A 22,320-nucleotide genomic window follows, 5' to 3' on the forward strand; every position below is an offset into this window, starting at 1 on the left:
AATGTAAACATTCACATTCCCTGAGTGCATTGACCAAATGTGCACATTCTGCTTTTATTTGCTCATTCTCACAAAGCTGTGAATTGCATATTGCGGGCAAAGGGAGACTCACTCCACACATGAATCGAACAGTTAACAGATGCAATATATCAATCAATGCAAACTACCACCACCATCAAATCTATAACCAAGCCATCCTCTAAATTATAATTACCAGAAATGATAATTTATGATAATTAGTTCTCATTTCCAAGCATTGCACAATCCCCAATGCACTGATGTGAATATGTATTAAGATGTTTTCAGCAACTTCATTTATTTCGTGTCTATAACAACTTCAACTTTTAAATAACACGATGTGCACAAACTCTCATAAAGAGAACGATTCTGAGTCCACGTTGTGAGGAATAACCACAGACAAGTGGGAAAGTAAACCACGCAGTGAGCCATCACCAAATAATTTGCCAGGCTCTGTGGTCCTCTATACATCAAGGTGTTGTCGACCAATTAATGAGAGTTGGGAAAATCAATACCAACCATTTGTCGTCACAGGCCTGATGACAGCAAGTAATGGAGTTTACATAATCTGCTGTGCACGTTTCTCTTAGGAAACACTGGCGTAGATGAGGCATCACTCGTTTTTCACTGCAGATGCAGTTTGTATTCTGACCCTCGTTGAGATGGCCCCACTTTGAGGTTTAATTCGCAATAACCGACACCTGTTTGGTGGCAGTTCAGGAATCGCCGGTTGCCCTTATTTTTCCTGACTGTAAGTCTCTGCTGCTCGCAGTCTCATCTTAGCAGGTGTTGGTGTGGCTCAGGCGTGTGTTCTACTCCTTTGAGCTTTATGCTCTCTGTAAATGAGCTGAAAGGTTCCATAGTGGTGGAAAACTCTTACGCGACTTAAGTCTACTGCTTCTTGCAGCAGGTTTATGCTGGTAGAGCAGCTATGTTGAGTCTGGTCTGGCATGATCATTTTGCATGGCTGGCTACCATTATTCTGATATATGTAGGTGCAATGCCAGCCAAGATGTAGAGGCCGTCTACATTGGTCAGCTTTAGATGGAGAATTTGTTACACAGGACCAATCTTTCTTGCACATACAAACCTCTCCAATGCAGAGGAGGCATATTCCACTTCGCAGTAGCAGAGAGCCAGCGTAGTTGACTTAAGTGGAGATGCATTCGTTACCCATTTAGTATTTCAATCTTGATTTGAAGCTTTCGTGACTGCAGGAATCCATACTCTTTGGTTCTTTCGGTAAAGTCAAGTAGAGAGAGAGAGAGAAAATAAAAATAAATAAATTGGCAATTATTTTTTATCTACCTACGTGACTTTACCATTTAGTTTTTGCCAGTTTTATAGAAGATGTTACCTCATGAGCTTTGCCATGGTGTTCTCAACATGTACCTTGTATGTCGGAAATCAGTTTATTGTTACGCCGAGGTACATAGTATTTGAGCAGTGGGCCATTCAATGGATGTTGAGTTTTCACTTCACACACCTGCTTCTTAAATGGAAGGTGCATACTTGGATACTAATGGAGTTTGTTCATAGACGGTTTTCCTCATATAGCTTAGTTAGTATATGAAGTTTAAGCCATCTGGCCAGGATTGCACACAACTTAGCCCACTTTTCACACAGACAAATGGAGAGCAGCACTAAGTAAGTGTTTCTAACCCAAGATTAAAACTAACACTTACACATTTAATATTCACAGTTAATAGCAAAAACATATATACTATAAAAAATATAGTATTTTTTGTAACTTAATCTCAATGGTCATCATACTATATTGTGAGAACAAACGAATTTATTCTCACAGCTGATATTTACCCACATTTAGCAAAAAGCCAAGTTATATTGTATTTGTTTGATATTGAGCTGAAACCACCAGTACACTTGAGTTCGTAGTTTCATCATGGGGAACTGAAATCCAGATTCTAACTTGAGGTCTCGGGGGCATCTGTGTCACTTGGCCTGGCTCGATTCTAGTTTAGCTCAGGCAGCATCACAGCTCTTAGCTGCACGCAACTGTTTTGAAAACACGGGAGGAATGAGGAAGTTGAAGATATCTGAAGGCTCTACAACACAACCAAGTCAATCTCGTGTAGGGACAGACAGATATTTTACAATCCCTTCTAAACAAGCTTAGGTTTTTAAGATTTTAAAGATGCCAAAACATGTTAAATATGTTCAAATCTCTTCGATATCGTCCAAACACAAGCTTCTGGGTTTTGTATGTATGTTGAACGTCTTCGCACCATACGTAGCCAACCGTCCTAATAGCTTATTGAAAACATCATTAGATACATGAACAAGCAAATAATTACAGCAGTCGAGACGAGAGCAGGTAATGACGTGTATTAGCTTCCCAGCATCAGCTACAGAAAGGCAAGAACATATGCGAGCAATGTTGTGAAGGTGAAAAAATGATACTCTTACAACATTACGGAGATGTGTCTCAAAGGACAGAGTAAGATAACAAAAAACGTATAAATTCCGAACCACAGGAGGAGGTTTAATGACAGTGCTGTCAATAAGTAGTCAAACGACATCACATTCTGGAAGCTGATTTAGAGAGCCAATTGTCATAATCCTGCCCATTCATTTTCTAATATTAATTCGAAAAGCCAAAACACAACACAAACATCAAAGACCGCGTAACGCACTTAAATCTATATCCTCTCAAATGAGAAACCAATTGGGGGCACTTCGGCTCACCGCCCTTCCACCATAGGGAAACCGATCAAGAACATAATATTATTGGGGGAGGGGAATACAAGGGAAGAGGGGAACGGGAATAATGCAACCGTAAATAAAGTAACATGAATGCCACACCAGAGCTTATCCTTCTTGTAAATCACTGCACCTCAAATGAGTTAAATGATGACGTCACCCTGCTGCTCTATTTAAGACGAGAGCAAGTGAGGGCTTTACCATTCTGGCGAATTGCCCAATGATGCTGGATGTAATTACCAGCGATTCGTCGTACTCAAACTGTAAATGTTGTGGATTCACTCTTCAACACACCGGTGGGCTAAAGTAGTGAATTATGTCTTTTGTCAACGTGACACTTTTTTTGCTGATTGGCCGTGTCGGGTGTGGAGGGTTACGACACATTTATAAATAACGCGATCTAACCCAAAAACCTTTATTATGAATTTCCTAGTAACAATGGTCATTGTATGTTTACAATAATGGTTCAGGGTCAAGTGCATCCCCTCTCTCCGGCCACCATTTTCCAGTCATTCATGCTGAGTTCAGCAGTTACTGGGACCACGCTGCCTCATAATTCCTTCTATCTCAGTTTATGACTCAGGTGCTCCATTCTTGCCAGGTCAAGAAGAGTTCTATACCAAAGTCCCCAAGAAGGGGGTTCATGATCTATACAATTCACCAGGATAGTTTTCCTCGCTACAATGTAGAAGGTCTGGAGTAGTTCCTACTGATATTTGATGCCCGTCTTGGCTTCAAGGCCCACATAGTTGAGTCCTCTGTGAGGCTCAGCTCTGTGCCCCAAATCCAATTAAAATATTCTGCAAAATCCTGTTAGAATTATGAGATATTTGGGCACGTTCAAATGCATGTAGATATGTCTGTACTGTATCTTGTGGGCATCTATGGTAATCTGGGGAGGAATTGGTGAATTTGTCTCTCCTGTCGTTAGTTAGGTAGGTCCCATGAATGCATTTCAACTGAATGAGTTTCAGCAGAATAGACCTGGGGCCTGTGGCCGAGGCCTACCATAACTGAGTCAATTTCGGGTGGGGGATGTTGGGTCCCAGCCGCCTTTCCAAAAGCTTTCTAGTTTTTAGTCTTACCCAGTCCCCATCAATTAGGTAATATGCCTCCACCAGTCTACATTTTTCCCTTTTTTTCGCCCAGCCAATCCAGGATGGGATGAGCGCTATGGTCGAAGCATCCCTTATCTATAGGTATCCAAAGAAATGTGTCCATCGGATTTTGTAATCTGCCCACAACTGCTCGAATGACTTCACTTAGGTCAGGAGGTCCCTGACCCTTTCCAGCTAGGTCAGTTAACCTCTGTGCCTTCCCTGCACATCCCCAAGGTGATAACCTGCATTCATTCTTCCGTTAAAACAATCCCCATCTCTTCTCCTTAGTCCATCTTGTGGCTACTTCCTGCCCTGGTCCCCCAGCTACGACCTGGCCTACCCCAAATCCTCCTTAACCACTCCCACCTCTGCTCCTGTCACCACAACTACACCACCACGTTTAATAATCCCACTCTCTATTTTAACCACTTTCATATTTCGTACAATTATATGATTACCGTAAAGCGCCTTGGACGAAGGTGGTATGTAAATCTGTTTAGGAGAATATTCAGAGGAGTGGAGCACGTGTGTAGGAGTTACACAATGGAGCTGAATGCATCGCGTGAGAAGCGCGCCCTGAGAGAGGAGACGGACGCCTCGTATATGCTGATCTCCCATCAGTAGATCACAGCCACGAGTAGGTGTGGGTCAGCTGCTCCGTGTTTTCTCACTGAGGCAATGGTTTCCTCATTCTAATTCCCATTCTGTATATGTGTACACGTGTGTATATACGCGTGTACACGTATGCAAATATGTACGTGTATGTGTGGCAGTGTGTTTATGATTCCCGCTCACAGTCAACACCAGTAACGAATATCTGAACCAGTCCTGGGCCTCCCAAAGGTCGAATCAACCTCAAAGGGTATCAGTACCTGGTGCTGTATAAAAAAAACGCCACTAGGGATACAAAGGCGGCCGGGCGTGGTGCTGGCTACCCACCCCCTCGTGTATTGTTCTGGCCTTCAAATGTGCTCGTGAACAGCATTTGCCCCACAGTCTGTTAAGGCTATAGAGAGATCTTTGTTTTTTGTGTGCATATGTAGTGTGTTGTACGGAGGCACACACTGGAGTTGGAGGCACCACGTTTATTTAACAACTCCACAAAAGGTGAACTCTGAACGTACACTGGTTCAACGTCTAGGTGATAACTACGCAGTTAACTCTGTGAGTAGCTGGTTAACTACACGATCGGGTCAGTCAGCTTACACGCTGCCTGACCCTTGATGCCGAGCGAAGACCGAAGAGACGTAGCACCCAGGGTTGTTGATTCCACAGACGAGCCCCGATCACTCGGCGGACTTCCCCTTTATCCCCCCTCCCCCACGAGCCCGGCCTCGCTCCGCCTTCGGCCACGCCCCCTTCTCGTCCCCCCGTCACGTGTCCCTCGAGCCCCCTTTGGCTCGCTTGCATGACAATCTATGCTCTGGTTGCCGAGAGACCTCCCGGCGTTTCCACTCCTATGACAGTAGCTGGCGCTAAGCGCCATAGTGACATCCATGACGTCACTACACATATGTAAAAGTCACTATGTTCTTGAGTGTGTGTACATATGTTTGTGTATGTATATATGTGTGTATATGCGTGTCTTTGTTTTGTGTACAGTATATGTATACGTGTGTATGCCTAGCAGGTGTGATATAGTTAGGTGTGAGGATCAGTGCTGGTTAATGTAAACATTCTACAAATTTTCACGTCAAGCAGATTTACACATTCCGCAGATATGAGTTCAGTCACACAAAGCTGTGAGTTGTAGATTGTTGCGCAGCGAGACTCAATATGTGAATTGATCAGTAAACATATTAAATATGTCAATCAATACAAACTACCATCACAATTATAGCAACCACCACCATTCGAATAATAATCACCACCATAATAATTATACCCGACACCACCATCAGAAGTAAAACTACAACGATTATCATAAGACTTGGAAACATCACCACCATCTGTTGGGGGACGGGTACATCTTATACTTCGTGACGTCTTTGTAAACATATTCGGATAACTTCATTGCCACCACTGTCACGAGCCCTGTCGCGCACTACCCCGCAATCAATAATTATTTTCATTAGTTTACCCGAAATAGACTTAAAGATCTCTTACAGAGTTCAAACAATGCAAATATTTACGTAGAATTAAGGTACTTCATAATGACCTTAATATTTTACACTTGTGGCGAGTTTTAATTTAAGGGTGCTGTATTTGGGGTGCTATGCTGGTAAGGACACCCCACAGAAACAATGTTAATACCCTTTAAACAAAACATTGAGAAAATTAGAACATGTCTGACTATCTGTATCGTTTATTATTCGGATTACTAACATAGCAAAATCGTCACAATATTCGATAGTCCTTGGCGAAAAACCATGTGTTTAAAATCTGGTAGTTTATGTGTTTGTAGGTACAAGTATTAAAGTTTCAAAATAACGTAACTTAGCAAAATTTAGGCTATTCATTTTTTTATTCTAAATTCCCTTCACTTTCAGGAACATGTTATGGCTGTCAGTGATCAACGTGAATCTATAAACTTTACATTATTACCTCCTCAATAACGTTTCAAACAAATCCCACCAGGGCGCTGTGTACTGCCAGGTGCGGGCACGTGACTGGAGCAATGGCTCACGCAGCGCTGTAGTTGCAGTAGTGGTGACACCTGGTGTGAGTGAGCTCACGTGTCTGCACGTGGTAAAGCATCGCCTACGTGTGAGGGTTGCTCCATTTGAGCCCTCTGACTCTTCCCACAATGGAGGGTCTGTCCACTCACCAGGCCCCATAGCTGAACCACCCCACTCAGGCAAACCCTAAGCCTACAAAAGTGGAGACCATTCCTCACTTTCCAACCACAACACAAATAAAAAAATCAATTAAAACCAATACACCAAAACGCGCGACACAAAATCCAACGCTCACCACCACCATTGCTTTACGCATTTGTATCAACAACTCCCACATGTCGATAGTACGACTGTCCTCTTGAAAGCACAGATCTTGCTTCCTAAAAATGGGTAACGCACTCGATTAACTGTAATATTATGGTCACTGCATGTAACTTTGCTTGAGCACAGGTTGCGTTGAACTCGAACAAGGTAAGTTGAAAGGATGATTACGGCCTGCTAATATTCACTGATCCACTGTGCAGAAGAGGAAAATGTTGCACACGAAGAAGGTAAGTTGATACTTGAATTCATGCCTGGTAACATCATCAACAACAATGAGAACAATAACTTTTCTTCCTAAGTGACTTTACCAAAAGAACCAAAGAGTATAGATTCCTGCAGTCACGAAAGCTTCAAATCAAGATAACATTAATAATATATCAACGGCGATTTTACATATCGAAAATACCATCAACATTAATGACGCATCGATAAAAAATAAGGTTATATTGTATAATATAAACAACAATATGGCAATGATAATATAATCAACACTACTTGTATACATTTTATCAACAGCCGTACAATAATTTTGCAACCACAACGGAAGCCACGATATAACCACAAACCAAATTATGACCACAATTAAAACGATAATGTAAGCACAATCATTACCACATTATTAGCACAACGCCCAAATTGCTACATTATTAACGCATTACAACGACAACATCCACATAATAACCTCAACATAATCACATCCACCATAACATAACCATAACTATGACGTAACCACATTAATATGGGATAGAGAGGAGTTCGGATCCATTTTCTCTCCCATGCGAATACCTCAAAAGAAAGGGCACCAATGCGGACTTTTAAACGCGCTTTAAAAGCGGCACGAAGAGGGACAATAACTCGATCGGAAATACAGTCTTAATGAGATCTAGAATTGATTAACTATGCCTTGGGACACTTTGTCCAAGGACACGAATCAAACAGTCTAGCATAGAGCCCCCGCACATCGACCAATCACAGAACACCGAGTCCCACCGACTTTACACAACTCTAGTATAGAGCCCCCGTGCATCAACCAATCACAGAACACCGAGTACCACCGACTTTACACAACTCTAGCATAGAGCCCCTGCACATCGACCAATCACAGAACACCAAGTACCACCGACTCCTCGAAACTTCTCGCAACTCGAACAACACAGCTCCCCATCGCCCTCGTGTGTTAACAACAAAGCACAGTGGTAATAAAACAAACGACTATTTGTACCAAACCTTCCACATGATCCACTCTTGTGTGACGACTCAACGCAGCAGAAGTCCAGGGTAGCTAACGGCAGTCTCAGGACTTGGCTGGGGTCTTCAACAGCGCCCTGAGCAACTCAACGCAGTTACAGTCTCGGGATCTGCCTGGCGCCATCAACAGCACCTTGTCGAGCTCGACACGGCTGCAGTCACGGAGCTTGCGCTCTCGACAGCGCGCTTGAGAGACTCCACGTGGCGACAGTCTGAGGACTCGGCTGGCGCCTTCAGCCGCACGTTGAATAACTCAATGCAGCTGCTGCCCCGGTCACTGAGCCGCGCGCCCTGCAGCAACAGCAGCTGGTCCTCTACTGGAGTCCCTTGCACGTGGTAAGCGTCGATCGTCTGGCGAACGCCGACAGCAACAGCCGCCGCCACGGAATCCCCAGCCCCCTCAGCAGTATGAGGGTAATAGCAATCATCCTTGCATGTTTGCAAGATGATTGATGTATTATTTAATCATTGCTTTGCGATTAATTTTTATTATTCTTATATATAAAAGTCTCCACGCGTGCGCGCTTGCAAGGGATTTGGTTCTCGAACGGTAGGCTTTATGTAGGTAAAAATTTGCCAGGCAGCACGCCCTAAGCCCCGCGGTGGGAATAGGCTATTCCGTTTTCTCATCCATAAACCTGAAAGTAGTTTAATTAACAAATTTGTGGCATTCTTATATTCATTATTTACTTATTGAACGACATCGACCGTACCAACTGACGACAATTGCCTGGGGGAGGTGGACCCTGCCAAGTGATGCGCGTTCGGTCCAGCTCACGGGGGACAGTTTATTTTAGCGTGTAACATGCAATAAATATACACATCACACTGCGGATTTTTCATCACAGTCTGATGTCCTATTCGCCCCCCCCCCCCAAACAATGTGTCCAGTTTATACTACAGAGTCCGTAGATAATATTATAGTGCTTACATACCATTATTCTTGCACGGGCGGGTGATTGGGTGTGGGGGTAGTGGCCCAGCCTGCCAACGTGCCACCTCCCCCGCCTCGGCAATGTAGGCCAGGACGGGGGCTCTGCACGGGCCTAGGCCTGACCAAGCCTTTGGTAAGTACAAATTTCCTTGCTTCTTACTCTAAGCACTCAGGTTCATTGTTTACTATTATTAAACAAATAAGTTGACAAATATTACAATAATAATGTTTGTGTATATAATAACTCACATTGCTTACTATTATGAAACAAATACGTTCCCAGATATTACAATAATAATCTTTGTGTGCACATAAGAACTCTGGTTCATTGTTTACTATTATGAAACTAATTGGTTCCCAGATATTACAATAATAATCTTTGTGTGCACATAAGAACTCTGGTTCATTGTTTACTGTTACGAAACTAATTGGTTGCCAGATATTACAATAATTATGTTTGTGTGCAGATAATAACTCAGGTTCATTACGTAATATTATGAAACAAATACGTTGCCAGATATTACAATAATAATATTTGTGTGCCACATACGACCTCTGGTTCATTGTTTACTATTATCAAACTAATAAGTTGGCAGATATTACAGCAATGTTTGTGTGCAGATAACTCAAGTTCATTGTTTACTATTATGACACTAATAAGTTGGCAAATATTTCTATAATAATGTTTGCGTGCAGATAACAACTCAGATTTATTGTTTACTATTATCAAACTAATAAGTTTCCAAATATTACAATAATAATGTTTGTGTGCACAAAACTCATTCTTACTTATTAGGCTGCTAAATATTTCCTTTTTTTGCTGTGTTTTTATGACGCTGCGACCGTCTACTGGCAGTCTGTGATGTGGCCTGCTGCCTGCTGATTAATTAACGTCAGTGCACTGCCACTATTATCTACACTGCTAATTTTGCTTTTGCCCATTAAAAGTGTATGCCAGTCTATAATCTGTTGCCTGCTTCTTTACCTCACTCAGTGTACTGCCAGCCTTTCATGTCGACTGTATTCTGCTTTTTCAGCTGCTGCCCGTATTGCCAGCTTTTCATGTCGACTGTAGAAATGCTTATGTCATTGAGTCGGCGTACTGGCAGTCTATAATCTAGACTGTAGCCTGCTTCTCAACTTACCTGTGCGTACTGCTGCTCTTTAATTTACTTATTTAACCTTATTTCTTTAATGAATTTCTATTGCTTCGATTATTCTTACATACCAAGAAAACACCATCGCACGATTTCCTGACACTAACAGAGCATACCATGCCCTACAATAACACATTTTCCTGTCGCAAGCCCAAGATGGGTACCACGTCAAGATTCCTCCAATTACAAAGCTGCAGGACAAAGACATCCTCACAAAACTGTCTCCTCTAAAAAAACGGAAATTCCTTCGTGATCATGGACAGAGGAGGAAACCACATATTATTGTGCGCCAACCTCTTTCACCAGTATGTTATCGATGATGCCAACATTGAGAGTGAGCGCGTTCTTTACATTCAACTGAATCACAACCACCGGCGTGTGAACAGTATGCTCATCTCTGGGATGCCATCAATGCCGAAGGAGATGCAAATGGTCACAATGTGGGCTCATTAGTTATTTTGCCTTCATCCTTCACAGCTCCACCAAGATTCATGAATGAGAAGACTCAGGATGCCATGATGTACATCAGCCAATATGCCACGCTGCATCTCTTCATCACCTTCACTTGCAATCCGAAATGAAAGGAGATCCAGGTTTACTTTTATCCAAACCAAAAGCCACCAGACAGACATGACATCTTAGCGAGTGTCTTAAAGCTCAAAGTTTATGACCTCATGATGCTTATTACGACCAACGAAGGCGACATCTTTGCATAGACAAGCAGAACCTTGCACACAATTGGGTGGCAAAAACGTCGTCTTCCTCATGCTCACATTTCCCTATGGATGACGTAAACAATTCATGCAAGTCATATTGACACATTTATCAGTGCTGAGCTACCTCACCCCCATCAAGACCCTGCCCATTTCCTATGTGGTCTGCAACCAAATGGTCCATGGCCCATGTGGCCAGTTCTATCCAAATGTGCCATGTATGCAAGACCAGAAGTGTTCCCAGAGGTATCCATGCAACTACTTAAAACACACTCAGTCGGCCCATGATGGCTATCGTTTATATCGTCACAGAACTACTGAGCATGATGGATTTCAAATTATGCTCAGTCCTGCCACTAACTCGCTAATTAAGGTTCACAACCGGTGGATTGTTCCCTACTGCCCTCTCCTGTGCAAGATCTTCCAGGCCCACTTTAATGTCAAATTCTGCTATTCTAAAAAAATCTATCAATTATCTTTGACAATACATCAACAAAGGCTCTGACATGCCTGTCTTTGCTTTACCAAACAGAGGGACAAAGTGTGCATGAGCTCAAACTTTTTTACAAGGAACATACATCAGCAACAATGGGGCCATTTGCTGAATTATTATCTTCTTCATCCATGACCGGAACCACAGTTGTCTATTTGCCACTTCACCTCCAAAATGGTCAACTCATCTACGTTCACAAAGGAAATGCCCAACAACAGGCCCTGGCGCCACAAGATACCACCCTGATGGCGTTCTTTGTTTTGTGCACAGTTTACCCATTTGCTACCAACCTGCTCTACCATTACGTTCCCTCCTACTATACATGGGCTGCTAAAAAAAACATTTAAGCGACGTGCTGCTGACGATTTAACCGGATGCCTTAGGACAAGTCTACACAGTTCATCCCAACAATCAGCAGTGATACTTTCTCCCAATGCTTCTCCATGTTGCCAAAGGGCACAAATCTTTCCAAGACCTCTAAACAGTCGAAGGAGTTGTCTGTCAAACATACAGGGAAGCTTTCAATCTTCGTGCGATTCTTCCGCATTATCACCATCTTCATAAAGCTATGACAGAAGCTTCTGTTGGTCAGTCCCCTTTACAACTGACATTGCTCTTCTGCATGAATCTTCAAGTTTGCAGCCCATCTAACCCCATGGGACTCTGGCAAAAATACAAAGAGGGCATGAGTGAGGACATCCTCCACGGAGCTCAATTACAAAATACAAACCTCGACCTCAACTTTTCTGATGTCAATCTAGATTTGAAGTTTTCGTGACTTCTGTCATCTTCAAACAGGCCCTCATCCTCCTTCAGGACAAGCTGCACTCCATTGGTGCTAAACACCTCGCGTCTATGGGACTACCAACGCCCTACAGGACAACCTGCATGCCCTTGCTCAAGAGATCCTACGTTCAATATGCTATTATGCTTTACAGCTTCGTACACTTATTGAGGAAAATTAACCAAAGCTGATGGATGCACAAATTGAAGCCTACACGAAAATTTTGCAACACATTGAGACTACCTTGATGCACCTGCCAGTACTCGAAAGACCTTTGTTTTCAAACTGCTCTTCGCTAAGACTCGCCAGAGAAGGAACATTGCTCCAGCTGTGGCATTATCGGGCATTGCAGTGTCAGTAGATGTGTGTGTGTCAGTCGATGTGTGTGTGCTGAGTCCATATGTGTGTGCATTTAGGTCCATATGTGTCTGCGTATTTTTTGCCCGGGCAACGCCAGATGTGTGTGTGTACGTCGATGTGTGTGTGTTAGTCGATGTGTGTGCATGGCTCCATGTGAGTGTGTGTGTCTCTATGTGTGTCAGTCGATGTGCGTGTGTGTGAGTCCATATGTGTGTGTGTTAGTCCATGTTTGTGTTAGTCCATATGTGTGTGTAAGTCAATGTTTGTGTGTGTGAGTCGATGTGTGTGTGTTTGAGTCAATATGTGTGTGCGTGTAGGTCCATGCGTGTGTTTAAGTCCATGTGTGTGTCTGTCTTTTTCGAACGGACAATGCCCGATGTGTGTGTGCGTCGAAGTGTTTGTGTGTGTCAGTCCAAGTATGCGTGTCAGTCCATTTGTGTGCGTATCAGTCACTCTGTGTGTGTGTTAGTCCATGTGTGTGTGTTAGTTGATGTGTGTGCATGGCTCCATCTGAGTGTGTAAGTGCATTTCCTTGCGTGTCTGTAGGCCCATGTGTGCGTGTGAGTGGAGAGAGTGCAGATCATTAAGGACCTTCATAATGGTGAGCGGGCCCGGGTAAAACTACGTGGCCGGGAGTCAGAGCCATTCCCTGTACACCTTGGGGTGCGACAGGGATGTCCTCTGGCTTCCACATTATTTAACATCTATTTTGACCACGTAGTTCGTGAAGCCTTCAATAGCTGTACCGGGGGAATCTCCATATGGTACAGATATAATGGGAGGCTGATCGATGCCCGGGTGCGGTCAAGGGATGGCTCCCTATTGCTCAACCATGTTATGTATGCTGATGATTTGGTAATAGCTGCTCATTCAGAGGAGGAGTTGGAGACGCTGCTGCTGAGACTGGAGCGTGCCACTAAGAGGTGGGGCCTTACCATCAGCCCCACCAAAACTAAGCACCTGCCTGGGTATTTTGTACCATCGGACACTCCACCCCCACAACTCCCAATCGGTGATGGGGCAGTTGTGGAGCGAGTGGAGAGTTTCCCATACCTGAGCAGTGTGCTTATGACCGGCTCCAGTTTAACAGCAGAGGTCTCACTCCGAATCAGTCGAGTGGCAATATCTTTTCATTGGTTGCGTAATGCTGTGTGGAAGCTACCTGGTCTGTCGCTCCGCACTAAGCTTCAGGTCTTCTCGGCCATGGTCATTCCCTCCCTTCTCTACGCTTGCGAAACTTGGACCCCCTAATGGAACATTTTCGCCGGTTAGAAACATTTAGGCCGGCCTGCCTACGATCCATCCTGGGTTTAACCAGGCTGGATTGTGTGAGGAGCTCACAAATCCTTGAAAGATCTGGACAAAGTCCCATCGGTGAGCTCCTCAAGGCAGGCAAGGCTGCGTTGGCTGGGCCATGTAGCCCACATGCCCAATCACCGCATGCTCAAACAGCTTTTGTTTGGCCTGATCGAGGGGGCTAAACGGGCATGGCACAGGCTAGAGAAGAGATAAAGTGATGTGGTACAGGAGGATGTGGAGCTGAGTGGACATGCTGATGACTGGTACCAGTGATAGCAAGATCGGCCTCTGTGGAAGAGGCTCGTGAAAGACACTACTGGGCAGTTGGAGGCAGTCGCCCTCCAACAACAACGGAGGGTGGATCGAGCGACGCTTACGATAACGAGTGGAGCACCGGGTGGCTGAAGCACAGCAAGTTGGCACAGTAGGGGGCACAGGTGGTGCATCAGCCAGTCAGCTCAGCCGTCTCAGTCAGTCGACCCGTGGCACCTGGGTCTGCCCCGTGACCTCCTGCCTGCGGGCGTCCGACACTTCACTAGGCCTCAAGGTGCAAATAGCCTGGCACAAGCGTCGTGGTGACGTCACCGCCACCAAGTGGCGAATAGCGGTTGTGTGTGTCTTTTTCGCTCGGGCAACGCTGGGTACTTCCCGTTAGTTATTAATAAATTCCTTCAAACTGAAGTCGACTTGGAAGATTACTTTTAGACCGATCAATGCGCAGTTGAAAGTTAAAATACATGAATATTAAACAGATATAGGGTGACTGTTGAGACTAGGATATGTGCATGAGAGTGGTACACACTCACGTGCATGAGTGTGGTAAACACTCATGCACAAATGTATGCACATTCATTAAAAAACATTCCTACTCAGTGCCAGACCATTTCAAATCCACTTGCATCCCCTTCCCCCGCATGTCCTCCGCATGCCCCCCAGCACCACTCCCCCACAACCCCCAACATCGCTTCCTTCCACAACACATTCATAAATACACTTCAACATCATCGTAATCACCACGCTCATCAGAATCTTGGAGCCGCATTCACCTCCGGCTCCGTGTGGAGCTCACAAAGAGTTCCCCGCTCATTGTATCAGAGCCGGTGCCGGCGATCGGAGCTGTGGAGGTGAAATGCTACAGGCTGGTGTGCGATTCGCTCATGGGGCAGCTCCGTCTGCTGCTGGGTCAGCATCGCCTCTCAGCTTAAATCTACAAACGCAGGTTTACTCTGTGAGTCCAGTTGCTCCTCAGCTCCTGCTTCACTTCCTCACTGAAGTCATTGCCATCCACCCTGCAGCACAGAGAGAGGTTTACGCTGACGCGGGTTCACACGGAGACTCGAGCAGCTCCTCACAGTTCGAGACCCACACAGCCCCCACAACAACCGCGCTGGATGAAGGTCACCCCATGCCATGAGAGCTGCTTTACAATACTTCACCACGCAGGTCATTGCAGGTCTGTGATGGCAGGGACTGCAGATCTAGGATAGTATAGTTCAAGGGAGGATTGTGCTGCACACTGGTCCGTTGCCCACAACTTAGCTCTGCTGCCTATAACCCCTGTGGTTATGTGCGTCATCCATCTAAGCACTATCTAGGCTAAAACCTGCTTATCTTGCAGATTTAAGATAAGGCGCATTCCCAGTCGTTTGGTCATGCTCCTTGGTCTGATAATGCTTATTACATGTACTGGAATACACTCCACGACTAATCCCAGTTCTGGCAATGGCTCGTGTTGATAGGACACAGCCGTGCTGTGGAGAAGGTCCATTGCTCAAAACATTGCCTTTTGCATATATTTGTTATGTTAAGGCTACAGAGTTTTGTCTGTAGCAACAATTAGAGTGTGTATGAGACACGAGCAGCATAACTTACCAGAGCTCCCTCAATGATTTGTTGGTGATCATAATGTCATGAAGAGATAGGATCGATTTGTCCATCAGTGAGCAGTACTGCAGACTACAGGAGAGAAGAGGCACTGAGTGAGGTGAAATTGGAAAATAAAGTGTACACTCACAAGAAATGGAGAGTAACTCAACATCCTTCAATACAATGACAATGGTGGAAATCTTATAGAATCAGTTAAACAAAGAGGGAGGGAGTGATCATTGCGGACACAGGAAAGCAACCCTATTTGTCTATTATTTGTGTAATGCGGCTTTGTCCAACACGACATTTCCAGTAACGTAACCCCCCGGCGAGGTCTGCCTGTATGAAATATTGTATTCAATATTGTTTGACCATAAAAGGCCAATGTAGATACAGGCAGAATGGCCAGAATCAAAATGTGAATATTTATTTATATTGGAGAATCAGAAAAGCTACTTGACTTTACCGAAAGAACCAAAGAGTATGGATTCCTGCAGTGACGAAATCTTCAAATCAAGATAGAATGTTTTCAATGTATAGGTTTGGCGTATAGGTCATTGGTGACTTTATGGCTGTAATAAGGGTCAGATTGTGGTCTTATGAAGGTAAACGCATGGGTGGGCAATTAATGTCAAGATTGCAGCCGTTCGTTATATAAACTAATTAATTTTAATTTACGACGTTAAATACACATGGCCATCGATTATATCCAGAGCGTCATTATCTGGCTTCCAACATCCGGTGAAACGGGAAAAACTGCTGGAAAGGCTTTACCAGTTTACCGACCGGCACCATGTGCGTGACAAAACAAGTAGCTATGCTTTATTTCAGTGCCAAATAATATATACGGTACAGTAAATACCGACACTTTTTACAGCAGGATATTTATTTTGTCATTGTATATTTATTTAAATATGTTCACACCGCAAACTACTTATAACACCAAATATACATACAGAACACCGATAAGCATCTTATTCAAGAATGTGCAAAAATAAGCTATTTTAAATAATGATGCGATTATCTGGGTTTTTTTTTTATCCAGTACCCCGTTCCCTCCCTAACCACTGGATAATCTATGATCTACTGTATTAACATAATATTGTTTAAATCATGGGTTAAAGTAGGTAATGTGACAATTGTATTGTTATTTAATAGTGGTTAAAAGTGCTGTAATAAGTGTGGCTAATAACTTAATGATTGCATAAGAAATAAAGTTATAATAGACGTTAAAATACAACATTATCATGCTATACTGAGTATATTATATTCTTTGGTCTTTCAGTAAAGTCACGTAGATAGGTTAAAAAAAAATAACAAAAAATAACCAAAAGCTATGACGTTTCAATCGCAACACAAGCAGTCGTCTTCGGGGTTAGCTTCCAAGGCAAACTGTTTATAACGGTTTCAAATAGGTATAGCCCAAATGTCTGCAGCCAATGATAATGTAAGTGGTGGAGAGCCAACATACCGCAACCAAGTGGTCGGCGCGCGAAGTGGCTGTGCTTTTGTGAACCCTGTGAAAGCGCAAGTTTGAAATGGGCGTAAAGCACCACTAACATCGAAAGGTGCTACGATGGAAACATCATAGCCAATTATGACTTAAAACTGGTCGATAACGTTCTTCCTATGATTGCTCAGTTTGTACTCATCTTCTCGGTTGAAAATGTGTCTGTGTCTATATACATGGATGGCTTCATGAACGAACCTTTGTTGATAGCCAGTGGGCGGGCAAAGTACCTTCGTCTTGGAGAAATCAATTCCGTGTGAGCCCACCGCATTAAAACAATGATTAGCCACGGCCGAGGTATTGGTCCTACCGTGTTTCAGATCTGCCTAAAGTTCACGAACACAGTCCGAGACATGTCGCTTAGTTTCCCCAATGTAACTACTGCTGCAGACACAGCTTAGTTTGTAGACAACGGGGCATTGCATGTCAGGGATCACATCCTTCACAGTGACCCCTGCCAGTGACCCCTGCTATGTATTGCAAGGTGATGGTTTTGATTGGGTCCTCAGAAGGCTATTTTCCAACGGTTGGGGTGATAGCTTTACGGATTGTGTAGTCCAAATATCCATTTATCTTGAGAGCTTGGTGTACATGTTACAGTTCATGGGCTAGGTGTTGACGGTCGCAAATACACCGAGCTCTATGGTGTAGAGTTTTGATTAGGGAATTATTCTGGGATGGATGGTAGTGGGAGTCAGGTTTTTAGGTAGGCATCCGTATGGGTGGCTTTCCTGTAGAGAGTGTCCCATTGAGCCATCTGGTCTCTTTTCTATTAAAACATCCAAGAATGGTAACTTGCCATTCCTTTTCCACCTCCATGGTGAAATTGATGGCTGGTTGTATGGCATTGATGTGGTTGAGGAATTGATTCAGAGCTGGTCTGCGATGTGGCCAGGTGACGAACGTGTCATCTGCGTGCCTCTTCCACAAGGACAGACTAGAGTGGATGCCTGGATGGCATCTGTCTCTTATTTTTCCATGAAAACATTGGCTACAACTAGATATAAGAGAGAACCCATTGGGGTACCTTCAACTTGTTTGTAGAATGTTCCATTCCAGGTGAAATGTTGGTGAGGCAGTGTCACACCAAGGCCGGTACATCAGCATTCAGTCCTTGTTGGACCAAATCTTCAATGATTGCAATGGTGTCAAGCACAGGAACTTTGGTAAACAAGAGACCACGTCGAAACTAACGAGCAAATGACCTTGAAAAAGTGAGATGTCCTTAATTGACGATACCAATTGAGCTGAGTTGAGTACAGCTGAGGTGGTCTTACCAGTGAATTGTTGTAAGGTCTCAGACATAAATCGGGCCAGTTTGTAGGTGGGTGAGTCAATGGTGGAGGCGATAGGGCGAAGGGGTAATAAATTATTAAAAGCTTTCATGACTGCATAAAATTGCTCATTGTTTTTTTCGGTAAAGTCACGTATGTAGAAATACAATAAAATTATATTAAAACAAAACAATCATGACGTTTCGATCACAACACAAGCGATCTTTATCAGGTGATTGTTTTGTTTTAATATAATTTTATTGTATTTCTACATACGTGACTTTACCGAAAAAAACAATGAGTAATTTTATGCAGTCACGAAAGCTTTCATAATTTATTAACACACTTCTACGGGGACGTTACCGTTGCATTTCTGTCCTAAATGTACACCCCAAGCCTGTTCCCATCCGCCCCCCCCGCTTCTGTGTATGTGCAAGATGTGCCTTTTTTGAGCTGCCACAAGATGTTTTTTGAGCTGCCGCTCTCTCTGCCGCCCCCCCCTCAACCTTATTTCCTATTTAAGCTTCTGTTCATCCCTCTCTCTCTCTCCTTGCCTCTCTGTCCATCTTTCCTACTGACCATGTACCTCGTATTTTCACTCTGTCTATGCTGGTTTGTGCAATCCAGAAGTTGAACACGAAATTTAACACTCTTCTGAAATTCGTGGTCTGCCAGGAAGTGTCTAACTGTGTTGTTGGCCTGACTGGTGGTGCTTCACATAATGTTTTTTTAGGTTTGTTAAATTCTTGTCTCTCATCCTTTTGTTGTATTTACCTCCATGATTTGTTCTTGACACCTGATGAAGATCGCTTGTGTTGTGATCGAAACGTCGTGTTGTTTTGTTTTAATATAATTTTATTGTATTTCTACATACGTGACTTTACCGAAAAAAAACAATGAGGACGAAGGGGTGTTCCTTCTTTATGGATTTTTGTTACGCCATACAATCTGGGTGGTCTAGCAGCAGAGGGTTTTAAGGAGAATCGCTTGGTTGGTTCGATCAAAGATGTCGAATCAGTGATAATATTGTTGGTTTTCGTAACGAGGCAGTTGGTGGGATCTCTTAAAATTTAGGTATAGCTACCATCATTAAGTAGGTCCTGAATTGTGTTCTTGAATGTGGTTTTGTCCATGATGATTGTGGCATTGCCCTTTTCGGCTGAGAGGATGACAAAATCATTCTCTTTTTTAATTTAGAAAGTTCAAAACGCTCATCTTTACTGGTGTTGCTGATAGGTGTCTTAGCATTGTTGAGGATTGCAGTGATTTCCGATCTTGCCACGTTTGCATAAATGTGTCCCAAACCCTTAAGGGCTACGTCGACCTGGGCAATGATATCATCGTTTAGGGGTGACTGCGAAATTGAACCCTTTGGCTAGAACCGATTTTAGGTGTTTGTCGGAAATTGGACTGTTTCTCTGTTTGATAACCATCTTGTCAAAGTCTAACTTTTCGATGTGTGGATCTGGATTCTTGGAAAGGAGGATTAAATTGGAAATCAGGTTATCTTTGCATTTAGCTGACATTGAGGTGGCTGAAGAGGCTGTCATGTTATCTACATGGTCCCAATCAGATCTAGACATTTTTCCGTCAATGTTGTGTGATTTCAGGAGAGTCTAAATTGTATAGTTCAAATCAGAGCAGTTATATTCTCTTCGATTGGTGGAAAACCAACCACTTTCAGGTTGGGCTGCCCACCACTTATATTATCATTGGCTGCTGACATTTGGGCTACACCTATTTCAAACCCCTTATAAACAGTTTGCCTTGTAAGCTAACCCCCTTTGCCTGAAGACGACCACTTGTGTTGCGATTGAAACGTCGTAGTTTTTTGTTATTATTTGTAATTTTTTGTTATTTTCTTTTAACCTATTTACGTGACTTTACCGAAAGACCTAAGAATATTAATTCCTGCAGTCACGAAAGCTTTAAGTCAATATTTATACTGAGTATCTTTGTGTTTTGTGTCACATATGTGTATATATATTTGTTTGGGTGTACTTTTACAAGTGTGTGTGCATTGGGCCATGACTCACTCTAACGTCTCCAAACTCCCTGCTATTCCGAACATCCCGTCCGCCAAACATTTGAGTCCGCTGGCTCTGATCTTGTTGTCACTCAGCCTGAACCAAGGTGGACGGGAGAAGGGACAGCCGTGACTCACTGAGCCCACGAGAACCGCAGAGTCAAAAACGCGGTGAGTTAGGGACAGTCACAATGGCGGTGCACTTAACCGGAGTACACACTCATTGTTTTTTTTGGTAAAGTCACGTATGTAGAAATACAATAAAATTATATTAAAACAAAACAATCACGACGTTTCGATCATAACACAAGCGATCTTCATCAGGTGTCAAGAACAAATCATCGAGGCAACTACAACAAAAAGATGAGAGACGAGAATTCCACAAATCTGAAAAAACATTATGTGAAGCACAGCCAGTCAGGACAACAACACAGTTAGACACTTCCTGGCGGACCAGGAAGTGTCTAACTGTGTTGTTGGCCTGACTGGCTGTGCTTCACATAATGTTTTTTCAGGTTTGTGGAATTATTGTCTCTCATCTTTTTGTTGTATTTACTTCCATGATTTGTTCTTGACACCTGATGGAGATCGCTTGTGTTGTGATCGAAACGTCGTGATTGTTTCGTTTTAATATAATTTGATTGTATTTCTACATACGTGACTTTACCAAAATAACCAATGAGTAATTTTATGCAGTCACGAAAGCTTTAATACAGAGTACACACGTTCATGAGCAAAGCTGCTCATTGTTTAATGCTTCTGTGTTAGACATTTGATATATAATAGGTGACATTCACAAACATAACTTTACTCACAATTATCCGTTCAATTATACTGCACTGTACCTTTATAATATGAAAAGTGTTTGCGTTTATATGAACACAAAGTTGCAACAGAGGATTACACACGAGTGAAGTACATTTTAACTGATGAACACAGGAAGATGTTGACAATTAATATATCTGCTAACAATATGTTCTGAATATGAATATCAATTCTTATTAAGTTTGGTGCATTCTGCGTGATTTTCTTGTCGACAAAGATATTGCTCAGCATTGCCAATTGTTTATTGCTGTGGTTGTCCCACCTGATGGCAGGCACTTGTGTTGCGCCCGAAACGTCGTGATTAAATTTATTTTATTTTATACCTACGTGACTTTACCGATACTGCCATGTAGAGACAGCAAAATTGCTGGGTTGACATTTAAATGTTTACTTCACAACGCGTTGCACCAATGATTAGCACAGTTCGTGCAGAGAGCACATGTGAAAAACGAACAGCAGAGCTTACCTGAGAATCTTCAAACCTGTGTTGGCCTTGAGGATAACACTGAGATAGGAACCCGACTTGTCCGTCAGTGAACAATGATACAGGCTGCAGGAAGAGAAGAGACGTCGTGATTTTTTGTTATTTTATTTTCACCTACGTGACTTTACCCAATAGAACCAAAGAGTAGAGAAGAGACTGTTAGTGGGGGCAGAGGGGATGGGTGGAGGATCTGGGCAGAGAGTGGGGGATGGTGAGGGGTGGTGAAAGGTGGTGGTTGCTGATGGGACAGTGGTTGAGGGTCGTGTTTGTGGAGACTGCACAAATGTCATGTCAACTTTCATAGGAGCTTGCAAAAAGCAACTGCTGTTTAGGTTTTTGGGTTTAATGTGATGTATGTGTGAATGTCTACTATGTGTGCATTTGCATTTGTCCATCTCTATGCGTGTTTGTACATGTGTGTCTTAGTGTATGCATATGTGTGCATGCGCGTGGAAAGTAGAGGTGCAGTGGTTAGCACACTGCGCCACGAACCTGGTTCGGTTGCCACTCATGGCTAACCTCATTGATGAATATCTAAAACGACAGTGGACCTCACCTAGGTCGAC

The 22,320-nt window shown here is 43.3% G+C and overlaps 1 protein-coding gene across 4 annotated transcripts in view; it reads right to left on the minus strand.

The window, feature by feature from the left end:
- Positions 1-4,909: 4,909 nt before the first annotated feature.
- Positions 4,910-22,320, minus strand: part of LOC116936901 (NACHT, LRR and PYD domains-containing protein 3-like) — a 79,101-nt gene continuing 61,690 nt past the window's right edge. For 3 of the 4 annotated variants that reach the window (XM_076059177.1, XM_076059176.1, XM_076059175.1), the window contains 4 exons: positions 21,737-21,820; positions 20,456-20,542; positions 15,642-15,725; positions 14,706-15,058 (listed from right to left, as the gene is read on the minus strand). In XM_076059177.1, coding sequence (XP_075915292.1) covers positions 14,977-15,058; positions 15,642-15,725; positions 20,456-20,542; positions 21,737-21,820 — 337 coding nt within the window. In that variant the 3' untranslated portion in view covers positions 14,706-14,976. Of the gene's footprint in view, positions 11,990-14,705; positions 15,059-15,641; positions 15,726-20,455; positions 20,543-21,736; positions 21,821-22,320 lie in introns of those variants that run through there. The other variant, XR_012931800.1, reaches the window with a different exon arrangement.

The sequence above is a fragment of the Petromyzon marinus genome, assembly GCF_048934315.1.
Source record: "Petromyzon marinus isolate PM22_M1 ecotype Great Lakes invasive population chromosome 84 unlocalized genomic scaffold, UKy_Petmar_22M1.pri1.0 chr84_unloc.4, whole genome shotgun sequence".
Taxonomy (NCBI): domain Eukaryota; kingdom Metazoa; phylum Chordata; class Hyperoartia; order Petromyzontiformes; family Petromyzontidae; genus Petromyzon; species Petromyzon marinus.